Source organism: Scomber japonicus, chromosome 9, assembly GCF_027409825.1.
Source record: "Scomber japonicus isolate fScoJap1 chromosome 9, fScoJap1.pri, whole genome shotgun sequence".
Classification (NCBI taxonomy): domain Eukaryota; kingdom Metazoa; phylum Chordata; class Actinopteri; order Scombriformes; family Scombridae; genus Scomber; species Scomber japonicus.
In genome coordinates this window covers 15,299,074-15,319,296 of record NC_070586.1, presented here as the reverse complement: position 1 = coordinate 15,319,296, position 20,223 = coordinate 15,299,074, and the positions used below count along the sequence as shown (strand labels likewise).

Below are 20,223 nucleotides of genomic sequence, written 5' to 3'. Positions count from 1 at the left end.
ATGTAATGTGACTCAACTGTGCTATGTTGCTAAATGGCAGCTAACGATACTTGTCATGCCTCTTCTGCTATTGCAGTGTTTCTGGAGACAGGCAATAAATACACATGGTTTAATTGTAGTTTTTTAATTTCCTGCAGTATACCATCACGTTTCAGATTTAGGTGTAGAAGAAACACCATTTTGTTTTTGCTTCAGCTTCCATAAATAAAAATAACGTGGTAGTCTCCTGTAGGTGATAGTAGAGCTTATAGCACTAAGAGCACAAGTTTATCAAACAGCTAGAGCCAGTGTTTGAAAGGGATGATGTTCAATGTGTTATTTCCTATTTATCTTATTTACACAATAACTTACATTTTATGCAACTGTGGACATCTTAGATTAATTTTGTTATTTTAATGCAAATGTTCCACCACTACATATTCAGAAGTGTCCAACTTTAATTAATATGAAATGTCAATCTGAATTATACAATATCTCAAAGAAGAGATTTCTAACAGTAGTATCATAGAAACTGTTTTGGAAGTACCACCTGATGGTCACACTGTTACATTGACTAACCTCTGTTTTACCTTGCTCTGTTTCAGATGGCAGAGGGTGACAAAAAGTCTGCCAAGAAGAAGCACGGGAGCCGGAACCCGGTTCTGGCCCGGGGCATCGGGCGCTACTCCCGGTCTGCTATGTACGCCCGCAGGGCCATGTACAAGAGGAAGACCAAGACCACTGAGACCAAGGTGAGGAAAGAGCATTAAACAAAGTTTGTGATGAAGGAACTAATACACAGATTATACTTGTGAATTGCACATGGTTTTGATATTACTACTCTGTATTTATTGCAGACTGAGAAAAAGATAAAAACAAAACCCCAGGCCACAGTTGTCAAGACTGTTGGGGGAGACAAGAATGGAGGCACTCGTGTTGTCAAGCTGCGCAAGATGGTGAGTGATGTGACTTTTAAAAAATTCTGATTTTATTTTGTACAGCTAATGACAGTTGGGACTGTAAATGTCATCGCTTACAGAGAAATATAATTTAAAAAAGTTGTAAACACGTCCTGGAAAATCAGATGGCCTAAGTAACTCCTTGTATCGGCTGCTATTGAGAGTTTTCAACGAAATATTGGGTGTAGTATTGAGTTTTTGCGTTCATAGGAGACACAAGTGGTCACAAACTTAAAACCTCAGCTAGCAGCAAAAACACAACACATACAGTCTACACACATTGACCTCATGCTGGTTTGAAGTGAACTGGGCAGAGTAACATTCATGCAGTTTTCTGCATTGCACTTAAAGAATGGGTTCACAATTCCAACTCAAAACAGTCAGGTGTCCAAATGAACATTTAAAGACTGTTTTCTCATTTAAGTGGATGAGTGTGTCCAAACCTTTGACTGGTATTAATGTATTATACATTAACTACTAAATAGCAGGTGGAGACTGGGATAATGTTGCATATTTATTAATGGTTTTCTTGAACAGAGTTAAAAGGATAGTTTCGTAGTTTCTCAAGTCTGTCTTAAGTCAAATACCCCAAATGAACATTGCAATAGATTTTTCTTGTCATAATCAATTCCTCCTGTTTTTATAGTGGCCATTAGAAGATCACTACTTAATGCCCATACAATGTAACAATGGTAATATCCACTTGATAGCTGTCACCTATCTGATAGCTTCAGACAAACTTTTAAATGTGTTTTTGCTGTGTGGAGACACTGGATTTTGCCCCCCCTCACTTGCATTGAAAGCGCATCTGAAGGGATCTTTTAATAGCCAGTATGAACAAGAGGAATGATTACAGCGAGAAAAGGCCTGTTTCTGTGTTCATATGGGATCCTGACTACTGTTTTTAAAGACCCATACCCTCGGAGTCTATTTTCTAGGCTGTTTCATGGCTCTAAAATTGTATAAAATTCATGCATGTTGTCATTTTGTTCTTTCTACGACCTTAACTAATGTCCTAACCCACCTTTTGGGATGAAAATGATAACACTTTCTGCTTTCGCTCTTCCTGTATAGCCCCGTTACTACCCCACAGAGGATGTTCCCCGTAAACTGAAGAACCATGGGAAGAAGCCCTTCAGCCAGCACAAGAGGAAGCTGCGTTCCTCTATCGTCCCAGGATCTGTCCTCGTTCTGCTCACTGGTCGCCACCGTGGAAAGGTGAGAACCCTTATGAAGGACATGCCTTAATTTTGGTGTGTATGAAACCATTTTCATACACGGCACAGGTTAGAAAAATAGACAATTGTCTAAGAGGTGCCGCAAAGCTTTCAGTGAACATGATGCTCTGTGCCACTATACAGACCCACAATCTTTAAATGTCTTCCACGATTTCATTTATTTTGTGCAACTGATCGAAAAGTCCCCTCTGAGAGTCAAAAGGTATCAGTCTGCTGTCTCTGTGGACCAAAACAGGACCATTTATCTGTCCTTTATCATATTAGAAACCTTATTTTGATGCTGATGCAGTCTTGGATAGTCGAATTGGTCAATATGAGCCGTAAAGGGATGAACTGTCATCCAGGTTCAGTGAAAAGGGTAAATCCACTGTCCATATTCAGAATGATTCTCATTGATTGACAGGCTAATTAACACTTTTGCCAACACAAGACAACAAACTTATGATCAACAATAACTTCTGATGCCATTAAAATGTTTAATATTTGTAACATGAATTTATATTTTCCATTTATAAATTCACTCCTTTTTGTCCCAAAGTGGGGGAATGGACATTATTGCAGCAGCAAGTGGATAGCAAAAAATTAAAAGAACATCAATAGAAAGGATAATGAACAATAAATAAGTACACAAGCAATAAAAACACAGGAGGAAAAAATGTTATCATAAAAAACAATCAATTGAGGAGCAGTGTTTTTTGTTTTTAGTGATATTCTTGTATTTATGTGAATATACAGCAGCTGCATTTCACTGCAGTCAGAGCAGGCATTGATTTTAAAGCCATTACATCACCAGGAAAGATGTCCATTGTCTGACAGATGTGCATTATCATTGTATATGAAAACACCTCAAACATTGAGTCAGCAGTTCAAATTAATAGCTTGTGGGAGCACACCATAGTAGACAGCTCATTAGCATAACATTAATGCAGAGTTACAGTTTGAGAGGCACACTGGCAATTAAACCCAGAATAGTAAACTATAATTGTGTGTATATAATGGACTGCAATTCTCATTTGAAATTTTCTATAACTTCAATTTACAGAATAGTGAAAATGGCTCTTGAAGCACCAACGCTCCACACAATTTATTTCCTGTACCAGACATCCTCTGCTATTTTGACATTTTTCAGATACGGCTGTTAACTGGCAGCTTAACAAACGTAACATTGGTTTACCTCCTTTCCATCAGTATTGTATCATAAAAGATGTTATTCCTCCAACTGTAGTGGTGCATCCCACACAAATGTTCTGCTTAACTGGCGTACTGGACACATCACTATAATCACACAACCTCGCTGCGGCAGACAGTCCCTCCCTCCCTGTTCGCTCGCTTGCAAATGCTACACGAACAAGTTATGGAGGCATGCGAGTGTGCCCACACACACTTGGAGCAGTGGCTGACCTAAATAATGTTTCAGCTATGAAGCTGACAGTTGGAGCCCTCTTGATGAAATTGGGAGTATATGTCAAGTAGATTTAAAAAAAAAAAAAAAAAAAAAAAAAATGTTTAATTTTTTTTTATCCAAGTCTAAATTGCTTGGCTTTAAAGTGAATTGCAGCTGTTTTAATCAAAAATGGCATAAATATAATCCTTGTACTCTTTTAGCTGTATAAGGATCGGTGTCTTCTGTAGGTGTTGATGAAATGGCAGTTTTGTCTGGTAAATGGCCTCAGTGCAGCAGCTGTATGTGAAATGACACTTTTTTTTTCATTTTTAGCGTGTGGTGTTCCTGAAGCAGCTCTCAAGTGGTCTCCTGCTTGTCACTGGTAAGCTCATTTACGACACACATTATCACACATTATAATGCGGGTGGTTTCACTGCCAGTAAGAACTGATGTTTCTCTAACACTGGTATTTTCTCGATTTTGTAGGACCTCTGGCCCTGAACAGAGTCCCCCTGCGCAGGGCTCACCAGAAGTTCGTCATCGCCACAAACACCAAAATCGACATCTCTGGCATGAAGATCCCCAAAACCCTGAACGACGCCTACTTCAAGAAGAAGAAGCTGAGGAGGCCCCGTCACCAGGAGGGAGAGATCTTTGACACAGAGAAAGAGGTAAACTAACTTGGATATTACCTCCATAATACTTTTTCCCCCTATGTATCTATGGTAGAAAAAACTCACTGCTTTTGTTTTCTTTCATCTCTCTGCAGAAGTACCAGTTGACAGAGCAGAGGAAAGAGGACCAGAAAGCTGTGGATGCTCAGCTCCTGCCCCTCATCAAGAAAGTCCCTCAGATGAAAGGATACCTGCGCTCTTCCTTTAGCCTGTCTAATGGTGTCTACCCACACAAGCTGGTTTTCTAAATGTGTTGTAATAAACAGTACCACCATATTACATTATGACTCGTCTCTTTTCTGTTGAAAGTGTTTTTATAGGTTGGATATTTGTCATTTCAGCAGCTACTTAAAAATGTCCAGAGCTCAAACAGGGCATACATGTAGATTAATGGTGTCTTGTGGTAAATGTGTATATGTAAATAGTCACTGACATCTAAATACATAAGACCAGAAGAAGTTTATAAAACATGTTCAAGGTTAATAGTGCTCTGAAACTGATTTAAAGCAGCTATAGAGCAGTTTAAACTATTGGACTAAATGGCTTCAACCTATTGAGAATGAGACACTTGTGTGATGTGCCAGTTTTACACTCCCAGTGATTGACTTCAGATACAAAGGCTGAGTAATGCTGACCATGAGAGTTCAGAGACATTACTCCACCCTGGCTAATGGCATGATTTAGTCCCCATTTAATAACTCAAATTTCTGTACATTCACACCACAAATGAGCAATTTATTCATCTGACACAGGTATAATATAAACACCCTAGCTCAAAGTATGATGAAATAACCACACCAAGCATTGGACCCAGCTTGACAGCAACGCTTTAATTAAAAAATGACATGTCTAACGTAACAAGACAAAAATAAATACAAGTGTTTCATCTCTTTTACATGGCCATGTTTTTTTTTGTTTTTTTTTGTTAATCCTCAAAAACAAAGTAGAAAGCAGCACAGAAAAAGGCAGCGGCCCCTTGCCAAGGAATGATAAGTGCCTTTGTCGAGTCAGTCAGTACTGTATGTATGGTCAGCTGAATTGAGAAAACGCCTTCCCCTTTCAGCCGGACTTAAACAGCAGAATGGCCACCTGACCCAAGTAGAAGTAGATGAAATGTTTGGTCTCATGAGTCACGTAGCTGCCAAAGTTCCTCCCAACGATGCAGTGCCAGGTTGGGTTGTATTTCTTGTCGAACTCCTGCGTGGGACAAAGACACATTGTTTTCATGAGACGTGAGGACACATGGGAGGAAAAGTGAGAAATCTTAAATACTGTTTAATGAGGTGTACATATGAAGCATATAGTGTAACAATCACACTGTATATTATATTTTAACAGACCATCACATCGTTTATGGTGCTTGTGGCTTCACTTCATTAATGCTGGAGCTGAGTGAAATGAACAATGTACACTTTTCCTTGACTGGCCGTCACAGCTAATGTTCCTCCTCAGACCAGAGGAGACTTGCCCGCTTAGATTAAATATTGCATGACATCACTGAATGTTGCCCAAAATATTTTCCTACCAGTCTCAGTAATGTTACTGAGTAAAGTTACTGTGTACCTATGTTAGGAGGAATTATAGGAGGTACAAACTAAGATAGAGCTGGCTGATACGACAAGACTAGACTATTATCCATTTAAATCTTAGTCGCTACATTACTGTTAGGAGATAATTTTCTAGATTTTTTTTAATAGTTCAGTGAAATGAACAGTGGATGCCTCTGGCCATTTGATAATGATCACATCTGTCTCCTACTGTATCTTCTAATGACTTTTTCTTTCAACAATTAATTAACATGGAATTTGCCAACTATAAAGTTAAGTCGCTATCATCTATCTGTAAACAATAATACATGTTTTAAGGGTGTTTTTCTCTCTACAATGAGTAGGAATGTCAGGGGCCATGTGGCCTCTTACAAGACAGTGGCTCCAAGAGGACCAGGTTTCCTCAGGAAGAGTGGAGACAATTGGTAACACCAGGCTGGGTGTGTAACATGGATGATGCACAGGATGGTTGGTCATTGAGTGCAAAAATAGCTTTACATCACTGCTGTGCAAAAAGCAGGCCAGTTTCGTCCAAAAACTACGTTTTTTGCTTAAAGGCCAGTAGGGCAAAGTTGCACTGTGGGAACCTGGAGGATGCTGGATGCGCCAAAAGTGTTTTTAAAAATAACAATAATACATTTTTTTTTAACCTTTTTGATATATGCAGCGATGTCTTTCTCGATGTTGTACTTCTCCAGGGCCTGTGTGGCACACTCCACGGCGTCCTGCTGCATGTCCTCCGACATGTCAGCGTTTTTGATCACTGCCTTTCTGTCAGACATGGTTGCCCTGGGAAACCAAAACACAGCGGAGGATTAATCATTTTCTCAAGCGCATTTGCACACACGCGCACACACATACACGCACGCACACACACACACACACAGAGCGATCGACTCGAGAGCCTGACCATCCAAACAGCGCTCATCATCGATTGACTTTATCGGTATTTGTATGGAGTGCATAAACAACTCCCCACCGATCAGAAAAGGGGACAAAACAGCTAGTTAATGACGAAGTTATCCTTACATAATAAGTGACACATAATATTTGAACTAGCCGTTTCTACTTGTGTTGCGTAACAACTTCCATCAGCGGCAAGCTCTCGAAGGATGCGCGCTCTGCGTAGTTTCTATGGATACGCAAGACATTTAAGATTATCGTCTAAAAATGTACCCACAAAAAATCCTGCGAAAAAATGAAAGCACATCGCTGCCAAGTAACGCACCAAAACGCTACACAAGCACTTAAATGTGTGTTTATTTACCTCAACGTAGCAGTATGCCAAAAAAAATTAATAAAATAAATAAACACCCGATTCTCCTGATAATACGAGTTAACGTTGGCATGACGGAGACTTGACGTTAACTGAAGTAACTAACGCTGGGATTTAGTGGAGATGAAAGGATTTGGTAGTAACATCTCGTCACATGCATAACGTTATACAGCGATGGATGAGTGGTTGATTACAGCTCCATAACTAACTGTTCATTCATCCCTCAAAATGAGAAAAAAATAAGTCTTCTGTGGACACAAATGTTAAAAACATTCAGAGTAAAATACATGAACATTCCTATAACTTACTACATGCAAAAATCTTTAAATTTACCTAGTAGTCTCCGTATACTGCTTGGCTAATTTTAAAGAGACGACCGCTCCTGTAGTGACAACTCCCGCGAAGTGGTTGACACAAAACTAATGTGGGTGTGTAGCGGTTAGAGACTGCTGCCTCGACGTGCTCCCATTGGCTGATATTAACGTACACACCGCCGTCATTGGCTGTTTCGGGGCTATCTTTTCGGTGTTTCTCCCTGCATTTTATTTCGACCCAGCATGCCTTGCGACACTATCGTTGCCGAGGCAACCGTTGTAAATAACTTGCCCATGGCCCATGCCTGACTTTAGGGATATCACCGAGATGATAAATATCAGGAATTAATTTAACTTTATCCTGTTTTTCCCCTGTTTCTAATTATAGACATTTGTGAATTATATTTTGGTAATAAGATAACAAAATGACAGTACGTCAAAACATTTTAATTTTTTACTAAAAAACGTTGTCATGCCAGCGGTATAGGAAACCTTTATCGTATAATTTTACTCTTTACAGCAAGTGTCATGATAAGAAGACATTATGTGGTTAAGAGGAAGCTTTCATAGCGTTATAACGTGACAAAATAAGATAGGCTATAGTGGCCAAGAGAGTAATTAACAATTATTTAGTTATTTTATTATAATTATAATACTTTATTTTTTTTATTTTATTAGTTATATCTGCAGTTAATCGTTCGGTACTTGGTTGTAGACAGATGCGAAATTTGCATACTGATATTGTCATTGATATTAATATGGTGTGGTTAGCACCAATTTTTGGCAATACTATTTGGAATTTTGCCAGATGTAATGGTTAAATATATCACTGTAAAAGCAAACCAGCCAAAAAAAGAAACACATTATACTGCACCTTACTAAGTACCCATTTTCACAATAATATGTATCAAGACTACTGTAAATATGGAAATGTGTTGTACCACTCAGAAAATACAAGACATAATGTACAAATATCAATTCATTTCAGTTGTACGCAAGTAAAAGTTGTTTCTACAATTCCCACCAACATTTCCCATCACTGAGCAGGAGACCAAAAATTGAACTGTATTATTACAATTCTTTATTCACAACCATCCACATACATAACTTCATGAACCTCCTGAACCTAATATTTAAGTTGCGTGTTACAGATTGAAATCTGTATCACCGGGATATACTTTTCTTTCACAGTAACCTGACTTTATTGTATCTACTGTTTTTCCCTGAAGATACGATCATTTTCTGACCTAAAAAAACACAATCATTTTCACAAAACCAAATAAAATATTTATCAAGTCTACCAGTTTAACAGTCATATTTACACACTTATCGATTAGAAAAATGCATTTTGGTTGAAAGACCTAACAGTCTAAGTCTTATTTATTACCCACTTGAATTTAACAGTACAACCACAAATTCATTTACTTGCCCAGACCTGATCAGAAATATTTTCAAAATGACACGCATTACATTTACACAGTTAAGGAGAAAAACATTTATTCTGCTGTGTTGTCAAAATGTGAAACAACCATACATTAGCACATCTTTGCACCATGCAGCCAACTGCTTATTTTTAAGGGCACTATTTTTAAGGAAAACTATTTTACAGCAAAATATTGGCAACAAACATAATGGGAGTGACTGTAACAGAAGCCAGCCAACATCTAGACTGCTTCTCTGTAGACTGTTGTACGGGCATCCAAAAATCCCTTTTTAGTATATAGATTAAAAAAGTAGTGTGGGAGGTAAGAAGTACTGTTGAACATGATTTAAAAGGTTTCTTTTTAAAAACAAGCCCCAAAGTCTTCACAATGAAACTTGACAATGAAGAAATGAACCAGAGATCATTTCTGTGTGTTTGTATGTGTATGTGTATGTTTAAAATGTCACAGATGCTGAGCATAATAATAGTTTAAAGACAGAAACAAATGTCCAGACACTTAAAATTATTTTCATAGTATTTCTTCCGGTAACAAAGTTGAATGGTATATCAACGGGTACACAATCTGTAAACACGCTCCACGTCTTGTTTGCATCAAAGCTGTGATTTGCCTCACTGGCTGCGGTCCTTGGGCTCCCTGTATTTGTACTGGATGTACTCAAAGATGTCTCTCTCGCTATCCACCAACAGAGGCTCCCCTGCTATACCTACAACAGAGCCACAAAAAAATAACTGATATTAAAAAGATGAAAGCATTAATCATTAGTTACTAACTCATGGCAAAAGTGACACATGGCCAGGAAAGAGTTCAGAAGTTCATTTTTGGCATATTTGACTGAGACTCACCAGTGACTCCAAGTGGTCGTATGGTGTACTCATTAAGAGTGAAGCCCTTCTCCAAAGCATGAGTTCTCATGTTCTTATTGAAGATATCGCTTCCTGTGAAGTACAACACGCCGCAGTAGTACTGGTCCTTGGGAATTAACCTTAAGGCAATGATCAAAAGGACAGTCAGAGAGCAGAACGGTTTATAGAGGAGGTTTACACATTCAAATGGGCCCTCTGGCTAAAGGAGGTAAAGACATGATCGTGTACTGATCCCCTTAACAAACAAAATTATGTAAAACAGTCACATATTTGGATTAAGGATTCTTTAGCAACACACTGGATCCCTTCTCATTAACTCACATTAACCATGTTGCTCTACACACAGTATCTACAGCCTACAATATAAATGTTAAAAGCAAAATAAAAAATGGCACCTTATATCAATACGCCTGTGAAGGAATTCCTCCTCATCTTCATCACTCTGTTGCAGTTGGCAAACTCCCTAGAAAAACAAGATCAAGCACATCGTGACCACAGTCATGCGCTATATGGGTTGGGTACAGTTACTGTACTAACTGCGTTACCAATCACAACATCAAATGCACACAGCAGAGCACGAGCACATTGGACGAAGTAAACAGCAGCCTCACCATGAACTTGGTGTCTCCTTTGGACAGAGTGTCAGTCACAAACCCAATGGACTCCAAATGTTCGACCACGGCATGGAGGAGCTTGGGCTGGAAAAGATGATGAATGGAACAAAATTAATTGTAAAAAGATGTGAAATTATGATGCATGGAAACAAACCGTTTTGACAACACAGTAACTGAGCTTCAGTGAAGAAGTTTTACTTGTTTCTCAGTCTGAGAGGTGTAGTCTGGGTGGTTCAGCAAAATATCAATATCACCACTGGATGCTGCACCTGGAAATGATGAACATGTGAAACAATATTAGATTACCAGGGTATAAAACGCTATAATTAACTGAAAATGATTGTGATTATTACCTCGCCTGTAACTTCCACAGATTGTTCCAATATATTCTGTATCGACCTTCTTCAACTCTCCAATAATAAGAGTCTAAATGAGGACATGAGCACACAGTGTAAGAAAACTTTAAATAAAACTAATTTGATGGTCAAAATAAAAAAATCTTAATGTTTGATCACCTCCATCTGTTCCATCTCAGCTCGTGGAATCCTTTTCTCAAATTCCTCAAAATACCTGAAGGCAATAAAACAATCCATTAAACAGAGCCAAAGAGAAGAAGTCTTAAGGATATTCATGACCTTTTTAAACTTAAAAGTTACAAACTTTTTAGCATTTAGCCAAACTCACTTGAGTCCGATCTGCTGATGATGGTTTAGCTTGTGCTCGATCTTTTTCAAATCTAAAAATAAAACAATAAAAAAGCACATTGCTCATCTGAAATCCCAACAACCTCAATACCAAAACCCCACATTCATAGTGTGCTACATTTAATGAACCAATTTATTGACAATATAGTGTATGTCAGATAAAATATGAAAGCCTGCAGACCAAGATTTAGCTTAAGCAACATTTTGTGAGTAATCTGGTTAACAAACCATCTAATGTCTTCACCCCTTCTTCAAAAAACTTCCTGGCGGCAGCAGGGCTGAAGTTGAAAGCCAAGAGATTAAGGGTTTATTATATGAAGTAAGAGTAAATGTCCATATAAAACAATCAGTAGGTTTTTTAATTGGATTTAGTAACATTTAACACATACCCAATTCCAGTTACTCTAGTGAGAAAATTGATTGAAGAGCTGGTGTCATCAGTTCGAATCTAAAAGAAAATATAAAAGTAGTGCATCAGTCTGAGTAGGGTGCTACATTTAAGGTATTATTAAACTGATACAATGTGGCATGAATTATGTATTCCCACGCCCCAAGACTCACCTTTTCCAGCTTCCGTAGCTTCCCAGTTTGTAGGAACTCATCAATCTTTTCGGCTATTTTAGCTCCAACACCATCCTATTGAAATGTAAAAAACCAACACGAGGGCGCTAAACATCATAATCTGCAGGGATTATGTAAGATGTGCAGGGTGGCTGTTGACAGACATTTTTAGGCTACAGCAGAGGGCATCACATAACACACAACAGTAACATGAGCACATTAGTCGCACAGAGGACAAACAATGATGGAGTCATTTCCAGTTTCCAGACATCATTACTCTGTAATTAATCATCTGAAAGCAGCTAAGATACAAGCATTTGTCCTGATCCCAAGTTCAACAGAGCTTCTACTGAGGGAATTTAAAATTAAACTATAATACACACTGAATCTGACATGTCAACAAGAAAATAACACAGGAGTGGACAGCCAACAAAAACTGTTATGGTGTAATTAGAAAACTGTAATATGAATAATTAAATGTAAAGTAGGAAATCAAGCAATCATCATCAATTTACTTCGGATGAAGATTGAACATTACTCTGGCTTTTCCACTTATGGCAGACAATGGTGTGATGGTGGTCCTGTCTCATGTCACTGCAGCCATTTAAAGATAACAGAATACTCAGCTGATGCATCACTTTTAAATGGTCTCTATTTGACATTAATTCGTATTAATATAAACATTATAGTGGCTGCATATAACACGACTGGCTTCAAGATGCCTTCTATGAAAGTGATCACAGGGTGAACAAAGTGACTGGAACCAAGAAAACAACCAAGAAAGTAAAGAAACCACTCAATTGAAACATTTACTGGGTGACTTTCTGACCCATACATCAAGCTTCACAATAACAGATTTATTGAAGTTCGGTACACTACTTTACTATGTGTTTGCCATATGAAATCTCATTAAACCTCCAGACCATTGTCACAATATCTTTTTTTTTTTGGCATTTATATTGTGTTAAAAAAACACCAACATACCAGTTTCTTGGCCTCTTCACCATTTCTAATCTTGGTGGGGTACTTTGAAATGGTAGAAGCTGCTTTCCTGTTGACAAAGCACAAGAGAAATTATCTGTAATGGCAAAACAACGCACTAATAGAAACACATTTCTCCTGAATTCTAGGTACAACAAGGTGAAATACATGAGCTGCAATTATTAGTCGAATAATTGATTAGTTGCCAATTATTCTGAATATGCATTAGTTGTTTGGAGTGATTCTTCAAGACTAAAATGTCCAAATTCTCTGATTGCAGTTTCTCAAATGTGACTATTTTGTTGTGTCTTCAGTCGTCTTTAATGACAATAAAGTGAATATAGTGGCAGCCCTAAACACACCAGCTTTATTTGAAACTATCTTGAGGAGTGCTGCGTTACACGTGTTTCATATTGAGGTGTTCAATTTTTAGTCTACCTTATTTGACATAAATGCGATGGACAAAAAAAACAAAGTAAAAGTTGTTGCACCACAAACAAAACCCTTCAACATGACCATGAAGCTGAATCATCTCCTCTATTAACAGTCTCAATCATAAAGGTATGATTTATTGCAGAGCTGTTTCAATAACTGGGTGTAACTACTAAATTGCGAACTGAGTGAATGTGTTTCTATGACAACCAATGAATGTGTATATTTAAACATATCTGTCACTACATGCTAATACATGAACAGTCACGAAACCATCATCCTTGTACAAAGCTCACCTCATTACTGCTGAGGCTTCAGTGCTTACCTGTAAGCATTGGACTTGTGTATCGCCCTGTTGACATTTTTCTCGTAGTTGGCCAGTTCTGGAAACAAAAATAAAACACTGCATGACTTCCCGTTTCTCTCATCCTTCTCTTGTTTAAAGTAACTAAGTACATTTACTCAAGTATTGTACTTAAGTGCAATTTTGAGGTACTTGCACCTTACCTACATATTTCAATTTCACGCTGATTTACACTTCCACTCCACAAAATTTCTGAGGGAAATATAACAAGCTTTTAAACACAGAACATATTGTTAAAGATTAAACCAGTGTTTTTTGGCTTTTGACATCTTACTAGGAGTAGTGTGTAGTTGGGGTCACATTTCAGATGTTTCTGAGTTGTTAACAGCTCCACCAAATAGTGATTTTTCCTGTAAACCATGTGAGTTTACAGGGAACAAGGAAGTTCAAAAAATGAAAACAGACTTGTGTATCAGAACTTTGTGTTTTCTTCTTTCCTCTTCCATTAAACATCTCATGACCCCCCTGATGTATCTTGTGACCCTTTGAAGGGGCCAGACCCCTAGGTTGGGAACCAGTTAAATTAACCATCTAACTGTATATGAACTAGCTCCACTTCCAACAACAGTAACATGCTGCTTACACACTGATAATTCACTATTAATAGTCTAATGATGTCATATATAATACTATATTAGCCAGAGGGACAAAATTGATACGTTCATTTTAATTCTTGAGTACATTTTGCTGCTTGTACTACTGGACTTTCACTTCAGTTGGATTTTTCATGGGGGACTTTTACTTGTTGTGAGAGTTCTTACATTGCTTTGTTGGTACTTTTTACTTAAGTAAATGATCTGAATGTCTCTTCCACATCTGGTTTATTGCCAACTCAGCTGAAGGCAGGGGACATTTAAATGACATGACAGTGACTATCAGCCTCCGAGAAACCATTATTTTACTTCCAATCAACACAGACACCACATGTAAAAAATAACATGATCCTTAAGTATATTTTGACTAATATATACAGCTTATTTATTATTATTATTATTATTATTAAAAACATCAACACGGATGTCATGCTGGCTAATGTTAGCTAAGCTCAAAAGACTCCTCTTCACATACCGACAAGAAAGTCTGTTATTCCCTCATTTAGGGATTCCTGCGGCGCTTTCCTCTTGCTCATTGTTGAATTTACAAATTCTCAAATGTCCGCTGAAACTTCCAACTATCTTTTATGCATGAATGAACGAAAAGTAAACAAGTCTTTGTCTTTAGCTAGCCTCTCACAAGCACATTAGCCTGCTAGCTCAAACTGAACAATGACCGAAACACGTACAGCGTAAGGGGAGGAGCGTACGTCTACGTCATAGATACCCAAAATGATGACACGACCATAGGACACGACACAAATGTTCCTACAGTACATTGATGTACTATGAAGTATCTGAATGGTTTAAATATGTTGATCACAATAAGTATGAATTGTTTTTTATATAATTGTATTCTGATCAGGGTGTAAAAATGTCTGAAGCAGCAGAAAAATATTTGAATGACTTTTAAGCAATTTTCATACTTTGCCAACTTGTCCAGTGGGCCAGATTGGACCCCCTGTCCCATATGTTTGATACCCTTGTTTTAGATATTGTTAGGTGTTATATGTTTTAGATACATGTATTTGTTTTATTAGTACAACTTTTGAGTATATTTAGTAATAGTTTTTTTTCCATTGGATAGTTAGAGATGTGTTTCTATGTGGTTATGTCTGGCTGTCTAAAGTGTGGATGTAGCTGCTGTAAACCAAGCAATTTCCTGTGAAGGCTCAATTAAGTATCTCTACCTATCCATCAATCTATCTATCTATCTATCTATCTATCTATATATCTGTTTCACATTTCTTGTGTGATAATATATATATATTTTTTGTTTTTTCATTATTTTTAAAACATAAAAAGACACAATGCGCTCAATTCCTGATTAGATCTTGAAGACTGGGTGCTGGATCCTTAAAGAAGTTAATCATAAAAAAGTAACAAACAGACATGGGACAACAATATTTTGAATTATATTTTTAATTGCACATAACGCATATTTTCTATAAAAACTGCAGAATGTCTGTATGTTCGTGATATTCAGTAAAAGGATGAAAAAGCACCATTAAGCAAACAAAATAGTTGGCGATTAATTTAATAGCTCACAACCAATTGATTAATTGACTAATCATCGCAGCTCTACTCACAATTCTTGCGTAATAAGCTGTGTTACAAGGTTCAGTGTTATGTGAAAAAATGTAATGACAAAATGAAAGAAATCCCATCAGCAGATGGCGTTAAGGGACCATCTCCTAATCTTCTTTCTTGTGTGTTAGGAATTCATTTTTATATATACTTTGTCCCTGGAAAATATTTTAATGGCCTCCTCGATTTCTGAAAGCCTACAATCAAGATGAGCCCGCCGTGAGCGAAAACTCAGATTGTCGGCTTTGAGTGGGAGCGACAGCAGCTCTGTCACCAGGGAGCGGTGGGCTATGGAGAAAAAAAAAGAAAACAAGAGCAACATTATTAGAAAGCCAAATATTCACCATTCATACAGTACATCACTTTACTAAATGTTGCCATTATGAATAAAGCAGAGATAAAGAGCAACAGAGGCATACTGTCTTTGAGGGTCTGCAGTGTTTCCAGTCTTTCACTCTCGGGCATCAGGGTGTGACCGGCTGGAGTGGCGGGATCAGGTGCATTCTTCTTCCTCTCCTCCTCCTCTTTACGCCACTGCTCCTTCCTTTCCTTAAGACTGTGGGTGTATAAGTGTCAATGAGAGAGAACAGTTAATGTATATCAAAATAAAATTGTGTGTTCCTACCAAACAGGCTTCTTTTAAGTTTATTATGATTAAGGTAAGATCTGGCATGAGAATACTCACTACTGTGGCACTTGTCCTTTGACAGCACTGGGCACTGGCTTATCTTGGAGGTTTGTAAGGGACTGGGACCGATGCAGCGCAGTCTTTCTTGCAGCTCGTGCGTTATATTTTATGAAGTCTATTGTCTGGCCTTTAATCTGTAACTGTGCCCACATATTCATAAAGAACTTAAACAAACAGCAAGTCCTGCAGATGCATATTCATGTTATTTGTTTAATAAAACATTTTAGGGCAACAGACAAGAGTTGTAAACCCTGCCCTTTACTTCTTCTTACACAGACAAATGGTATAATCAATATACTACCTTTGATTTGGTTATTTATCATGTAACGTAAAATGTGAGTGTATCAATAAGTACACATTTAATGGCTATTCTTACCTGCAAGTCCTGTTCCTGTGTAGAGGTGCAAGAGTCACGGCGTTGCATATCCACAGGAGAGGGTTTTGAGGCTGGTCTTGGTATAGGAGTAGATGCACTGCTGGAGTGACCCCTCAGGAAGTTTTGACACTGTGGTTTAACAGTTGGGCCAGAGACCTGCATGAAAGACTGGATTAAAACGGATCTGGAGGTAAATTACACTACTCAAGGACTTATGTCTTTTAAGACCAGACATGCTTGTTACCTGTAGCTGGGCCATGACTCTGGATGGGACATTCTCGTATTTGGAGGAGGTCCAAAGGGCTTTGACTGGAACAGGTCGGGACTGTGCTCGTTCAGCCTCCAGCTCTTTGCAGCGTTTCTGGATTTCCCGCAGCCGACGCACATTCTCTTTACCGAAGTCATGTACTCGCTGTTCTGAGGGCCAAGGGGGTCACAAAGTACATCTAAATTACTTATTATTTTAAAATGTGGTCAGGTGTGCTCATTCAAACATTTATTCACACTGGTTATTAATCAAAAATAGAAAAACTAGGAATAAGAATACACACTGACACCTGCCTTCAACACCAAATGGGAAAGCTCTTTTTTGAATAGCACCCAATTTGCAAATCTTAAAAAATCTAATGCACTTACTCTGTCTGGGAGCTGGTGTGATAGAGACCCCATCTAGTTTGAGTAGTTCCCCAACGACCCCTCTCTGTCCTCGCTCCAGAATATGGAGTGCGTTGGGACCAATGCGTGGAGGATGTGCTGGGGTACGAGCGCTGTAGCAGCCAGTGTGCAACACAGCATCTGAAGCTTGTGGCCGTGAGAGCAGGGCCAAAGTCTCGTCCTTGTTTCCCTCTAAACGACCACGAGCTGGAAAAAGACAGAAGACTAAATGAGGTCACTTCAGTGAAATATTTATTTCAAATACACTCAGAAAGCAGGTTACACTAAAAGGCAGTTTCCTAGATCGGATGTGCCTAGGAATTATTTATAAAAGTGGTGAAGGATTTAAACTTTAAGAGAAAAGAAATCATACAATCAAGCATGAATGATGATATAATGTGGTCCCAAAATGTCCATTCAAATACAACAGCAAACACAAACAAACCACGATGCACGATGTTGGAGCAGCCATTGTTCTCAAATTTAGCACTCTATTTATAGCACACCTAATCATATTTTTGCTTTAAATTAATTAGTTTTTACTCTTGATTACTCTGTTTTTGGCTGATAATGTACCAATCAAGTTGTGAATCAAATGGTGTTTCCTTTACAAATGATCTATGCATTTCATTCTGAAATACAAACCAATTGTATTCATGCAAGTCTAAAGAAAAAAAAATCACCCAAAATGTAGACTTTGCATGTTATTTCTATTAAACTGAATAATTATCTGCAGAGAGACAGGCTGATATTTACTGTTCAATATTGCTGAATTGATACAGAGTAAATTGTGTTTAAAGAGGGTTTTAATATAACAGCACATCTGACTGTATCTAACCTGAAGCAGGTCGTCTGTAGTACTGAGGAAACAGAGAGGGATCCGGGGGGATTGGCCCAGATATTGATGAAGGCCCTTCACACATCAGAAGCTGTAAATTGACAGTTACAATGTCAGCAAATACAGTGATAAACTGAACATTGGCTTTAAAATTAAAGTCCTCTTCCACTCAAAAATGTTTTTCTTATTGTTTCTACAGCTGGATGTGTAAGCTTCACTGTGCAGAATGATGTATGTGTGTGATGTGGAAATGCACAACACTGAGAATTTAGTTTACAGAGAAGTAGAAGACATCAAGTGTCCAGCAGTTAAAGTTATCATATTAAATATATACTTGCCTATACATTAGAACTTCTAATAAGAAAGAAGGAGTTGATTACATTTTAAGGATTGGACTTTTTTTGTGGACACAATAGGGCTGGGTACTGTATCAATATTATATCGATACTGTGATATGAGACTAGATATCGTCTTAGAATTTGGACATAATAATATTGTGATATGGCTAAGGTTTTTTTCCCTGGTTTTAAAGGTTGTATTACAGTGAAATTATGTAATTTTCTGAACTTATCAAACTGTTCTTGCTCTTTTATTATTTGCCTTTACCCACTTTGTCATTATATCCACATTACAGATGATAAGTTATTACAAAATATTGTGTAAATATTTTGTGAAAGCAACCAATAGTCATACCTACAATATTGTTGTGATATTGAGACATTTTGGTCAAAAATATTGTCATATTTGATTTTATCCATATTGCCCAGCCCTAGGAAACAACATATCAGATATGAATTGTAATCCAAAGAAAGGGGGAAGGAGTAGGTCTTTAAGCAAGATAATAAGCCTGCAGGGGTGCAACAGCTTACTGCAGCTTTCAATAAAATACAAATAATTGAATAGGCTATAATAAACCCCACAGACAGGTTAAAATTCAAATAAAATCATTGAATGAATAAATCAAGTCATTCATATCAATAAGTACATCACAATGCTTGCTAATGCTACTGATCAACATTTTGATCAATCTTTGTTGCAAAATTAGCTAATCAACGCGAGCTCATTCGACGTGAGATGAATCCTATGTAAACAACAGCAGCTTGCAGCCAGTTTAACTGCACTAAACTAACTAACTAACTAACTAACAAAACAAAGAGACAGCATCAATACCTTTAATATCGTCCTGTTTATCAGTTTGGGGATTTGGTCCACGCACACTGATGACGCTCGGATCAACGCCGCTTGTTTTAATATCCGTCACCATGGCAACGGAGCCCCTGCCGCGCACAGACCTAGATCAGATAGAAGAAAAAACTTCCCCAAATAGAGTCTGCGACAGAAAATTCATCCAATTCCTTTCACTGATAAGCGGTTAAAGGTCTACTAGAAACAAGGAACACAGCGATAGACTACACAGCCACAGCCCACACATTTTGCAGTTAGAGTCGGTTAATATTTGACGCATTAGATTGGAGCATGGATTACAGATAGTGATAATATAACGCGATAACAATAACAATACTGTAACTGATTATTTAATATTTAATAGCAGGGGCGATTCTAGGATCAGACCTTTATGGGGCTCAGCTCCTAATGACAATGTGACATAACTCTAAGTTAGACAATAAACCCTGAGGGAAAGACAATATTAATGACAGAACTATACAAAGTAAAGCTGTTAAAATAAAACCATTTGAATTTTTAGGGGAAAAAATACAATGATCATTTATTTATTTTTTAGGGGTGCTTAGATCAAATTTAGGGGTACTTGAGCATCCCTAAAAGGGGTCTAAATCGCCCTTGTTTAACAGCGTTTCAGTACCGAGCCTGTTCACCTGTGTTGATGTCCTTTAAGAAAGTTCTAGCAGGTTTATTTCTGTTGTATTATAATGGTCGCTGAGTTTTGCCTTGCAGGCTGACTTCAAACCTTCAAACAGTTATTCTACTAGGGCTACCACTGCCAGACCCAACATTTGAACTATATTACTCTTAAATTCAAGTAGGCTATAGCTAACCATAGGATCGTAGGACTGTACTAGGTTGGTACATTTCACGCAATCTGTGATTAAGGTTTGCCTGACAGTCCAGTTTAAGGGCACATTGGACTAAAGTCACCTGCTAGCGGTCATTGCCTCCAAGCGGTGCAAGAGT

The 20,223-nt window shown here is 37.9% G+C and overlaps 4 protein-coding genes across 4 annotated transcripts; 1 reads left to right on the top strand and 3 right to left on the bottom strand.

Moving 5' to 3' along the window:
* Positions 1 to 564: 564 nt before the first annotated feature.
* Positions 565 to 4,511, top strand: rpl6 (ribosomal protein L6). Its single transcript, XM_053325801.1, has 6 exons — positions 565 to 731; positions 837 to 935; positions 2,013 to 2,156; positions 3,894 to 3,942; positions 4,048 to 4,232; positions 4,331 to 4,511. The coding sequence occupies exons 1-6, from the start codon at positions 585 to 587 to the stop codon at positions 4,481 to 4,483; spliced, it is 777 nt and encodes a 258-aa protein (XP_053181776.1). The 5' UTR covers positions 565 to 584; the 3' UTR covers positions 4,484 to 4,511.
* A 534-nt stretch (positions 4,512 to 5,045) lies between these two features.
* Positions 5,046 to 7,463, bottom strand: dynll1 (dynein, light chain, LC8-type 1). Its single transcript, XM_053325822.1, has 3 exons — positions 7,392 to 7,463; positions 6,433 to 6,571; positions 5,046 to 5,432 (listed from the first exon to the last, which is right to left on the bottom strand). Exons 2-3 carry the CDS (start codon positions 6,562 to 6,564, stop codon positions 5,295 to 5,297), a joined length of 270 nt encoding a protein of 89 aa, XP_053181797.1. The 5' UTR covers positions 6,565 to 6,571; positions 7,392 to 7,463; the 3' UTR covers positions 5,046 to 5,294.
* A 981-nt stretch (positions 7,464 to 8,444) lies between these two features.
* On the bottom strand, positions 8,445 to 14,574 carry polb (polymerase (DNA directed), beta). The gene is made up of 14 exons (XM_053325081.1): positions 14,405 to 14,574; positions 13,298 to 13,355; positions 12,544 to 12,610; positions 11,560 to 11,634; positions 11,388 to 11,446; positions 11,227 to 11,276; positions 10,979 to 11,030; positions 10,810 to 10,864; positions 10,648 to 10,720; positions 10,493 to 10,563; positions 10,292 to 10,378; positions 10,076 to 10,143; positions 9,660 to 9,799; positions 8,445 to 9,520 (listed from the first exon to the last, which is right to left on the bottom strand). The coding sequence occupies exons 1-14, from the start codon at positions 14,463 to 14,465 to the stop codon at positions 9,426 to 9,428; spliced, it is 1,011 nt and encodes a 336-aa protein (XP_053181056.1). The 5' UTR covers positions 14,466 to 14,574; the 3' UTR covers positions 8,445 to 9,425.
* Positions 14,575 to 15,498: 924 nt separating this feature from the next.
* enkd1 (enkurin domain containing 1) lies at positions 15,499 to 19,438 on the bottom strand. The gene is made up of 8 exons (XM_053325853.1): positions 19,243 to 19,438; positions 18,073 to 18,163; positions 17,217 to 17,441; positions 16,825 to 16,997; positions 16,581 to 16,736; positions 16,202 to 16,344; positions 15,936 to 16,072; positions 15,499 to 15,804 (listed from the first exon to the last, which is right to left on the bottom strand). The coding sequence occupies exons 2-8, from the start codon at positions 18,155 to 18,157 to the stop codon at positions 15,644 to 15,646; spliced, it is 1,080 nt and encodes a 359-aa protein (XP_053181828.1). The 5' UTR covers positions 18,158 to 18,163; positions 19,243 to 19,438; the 3' UTR covers positions 15,499 to 15,643.
* Positions 19,439 to 20,223: the final 785 nt, after the last annotated feature.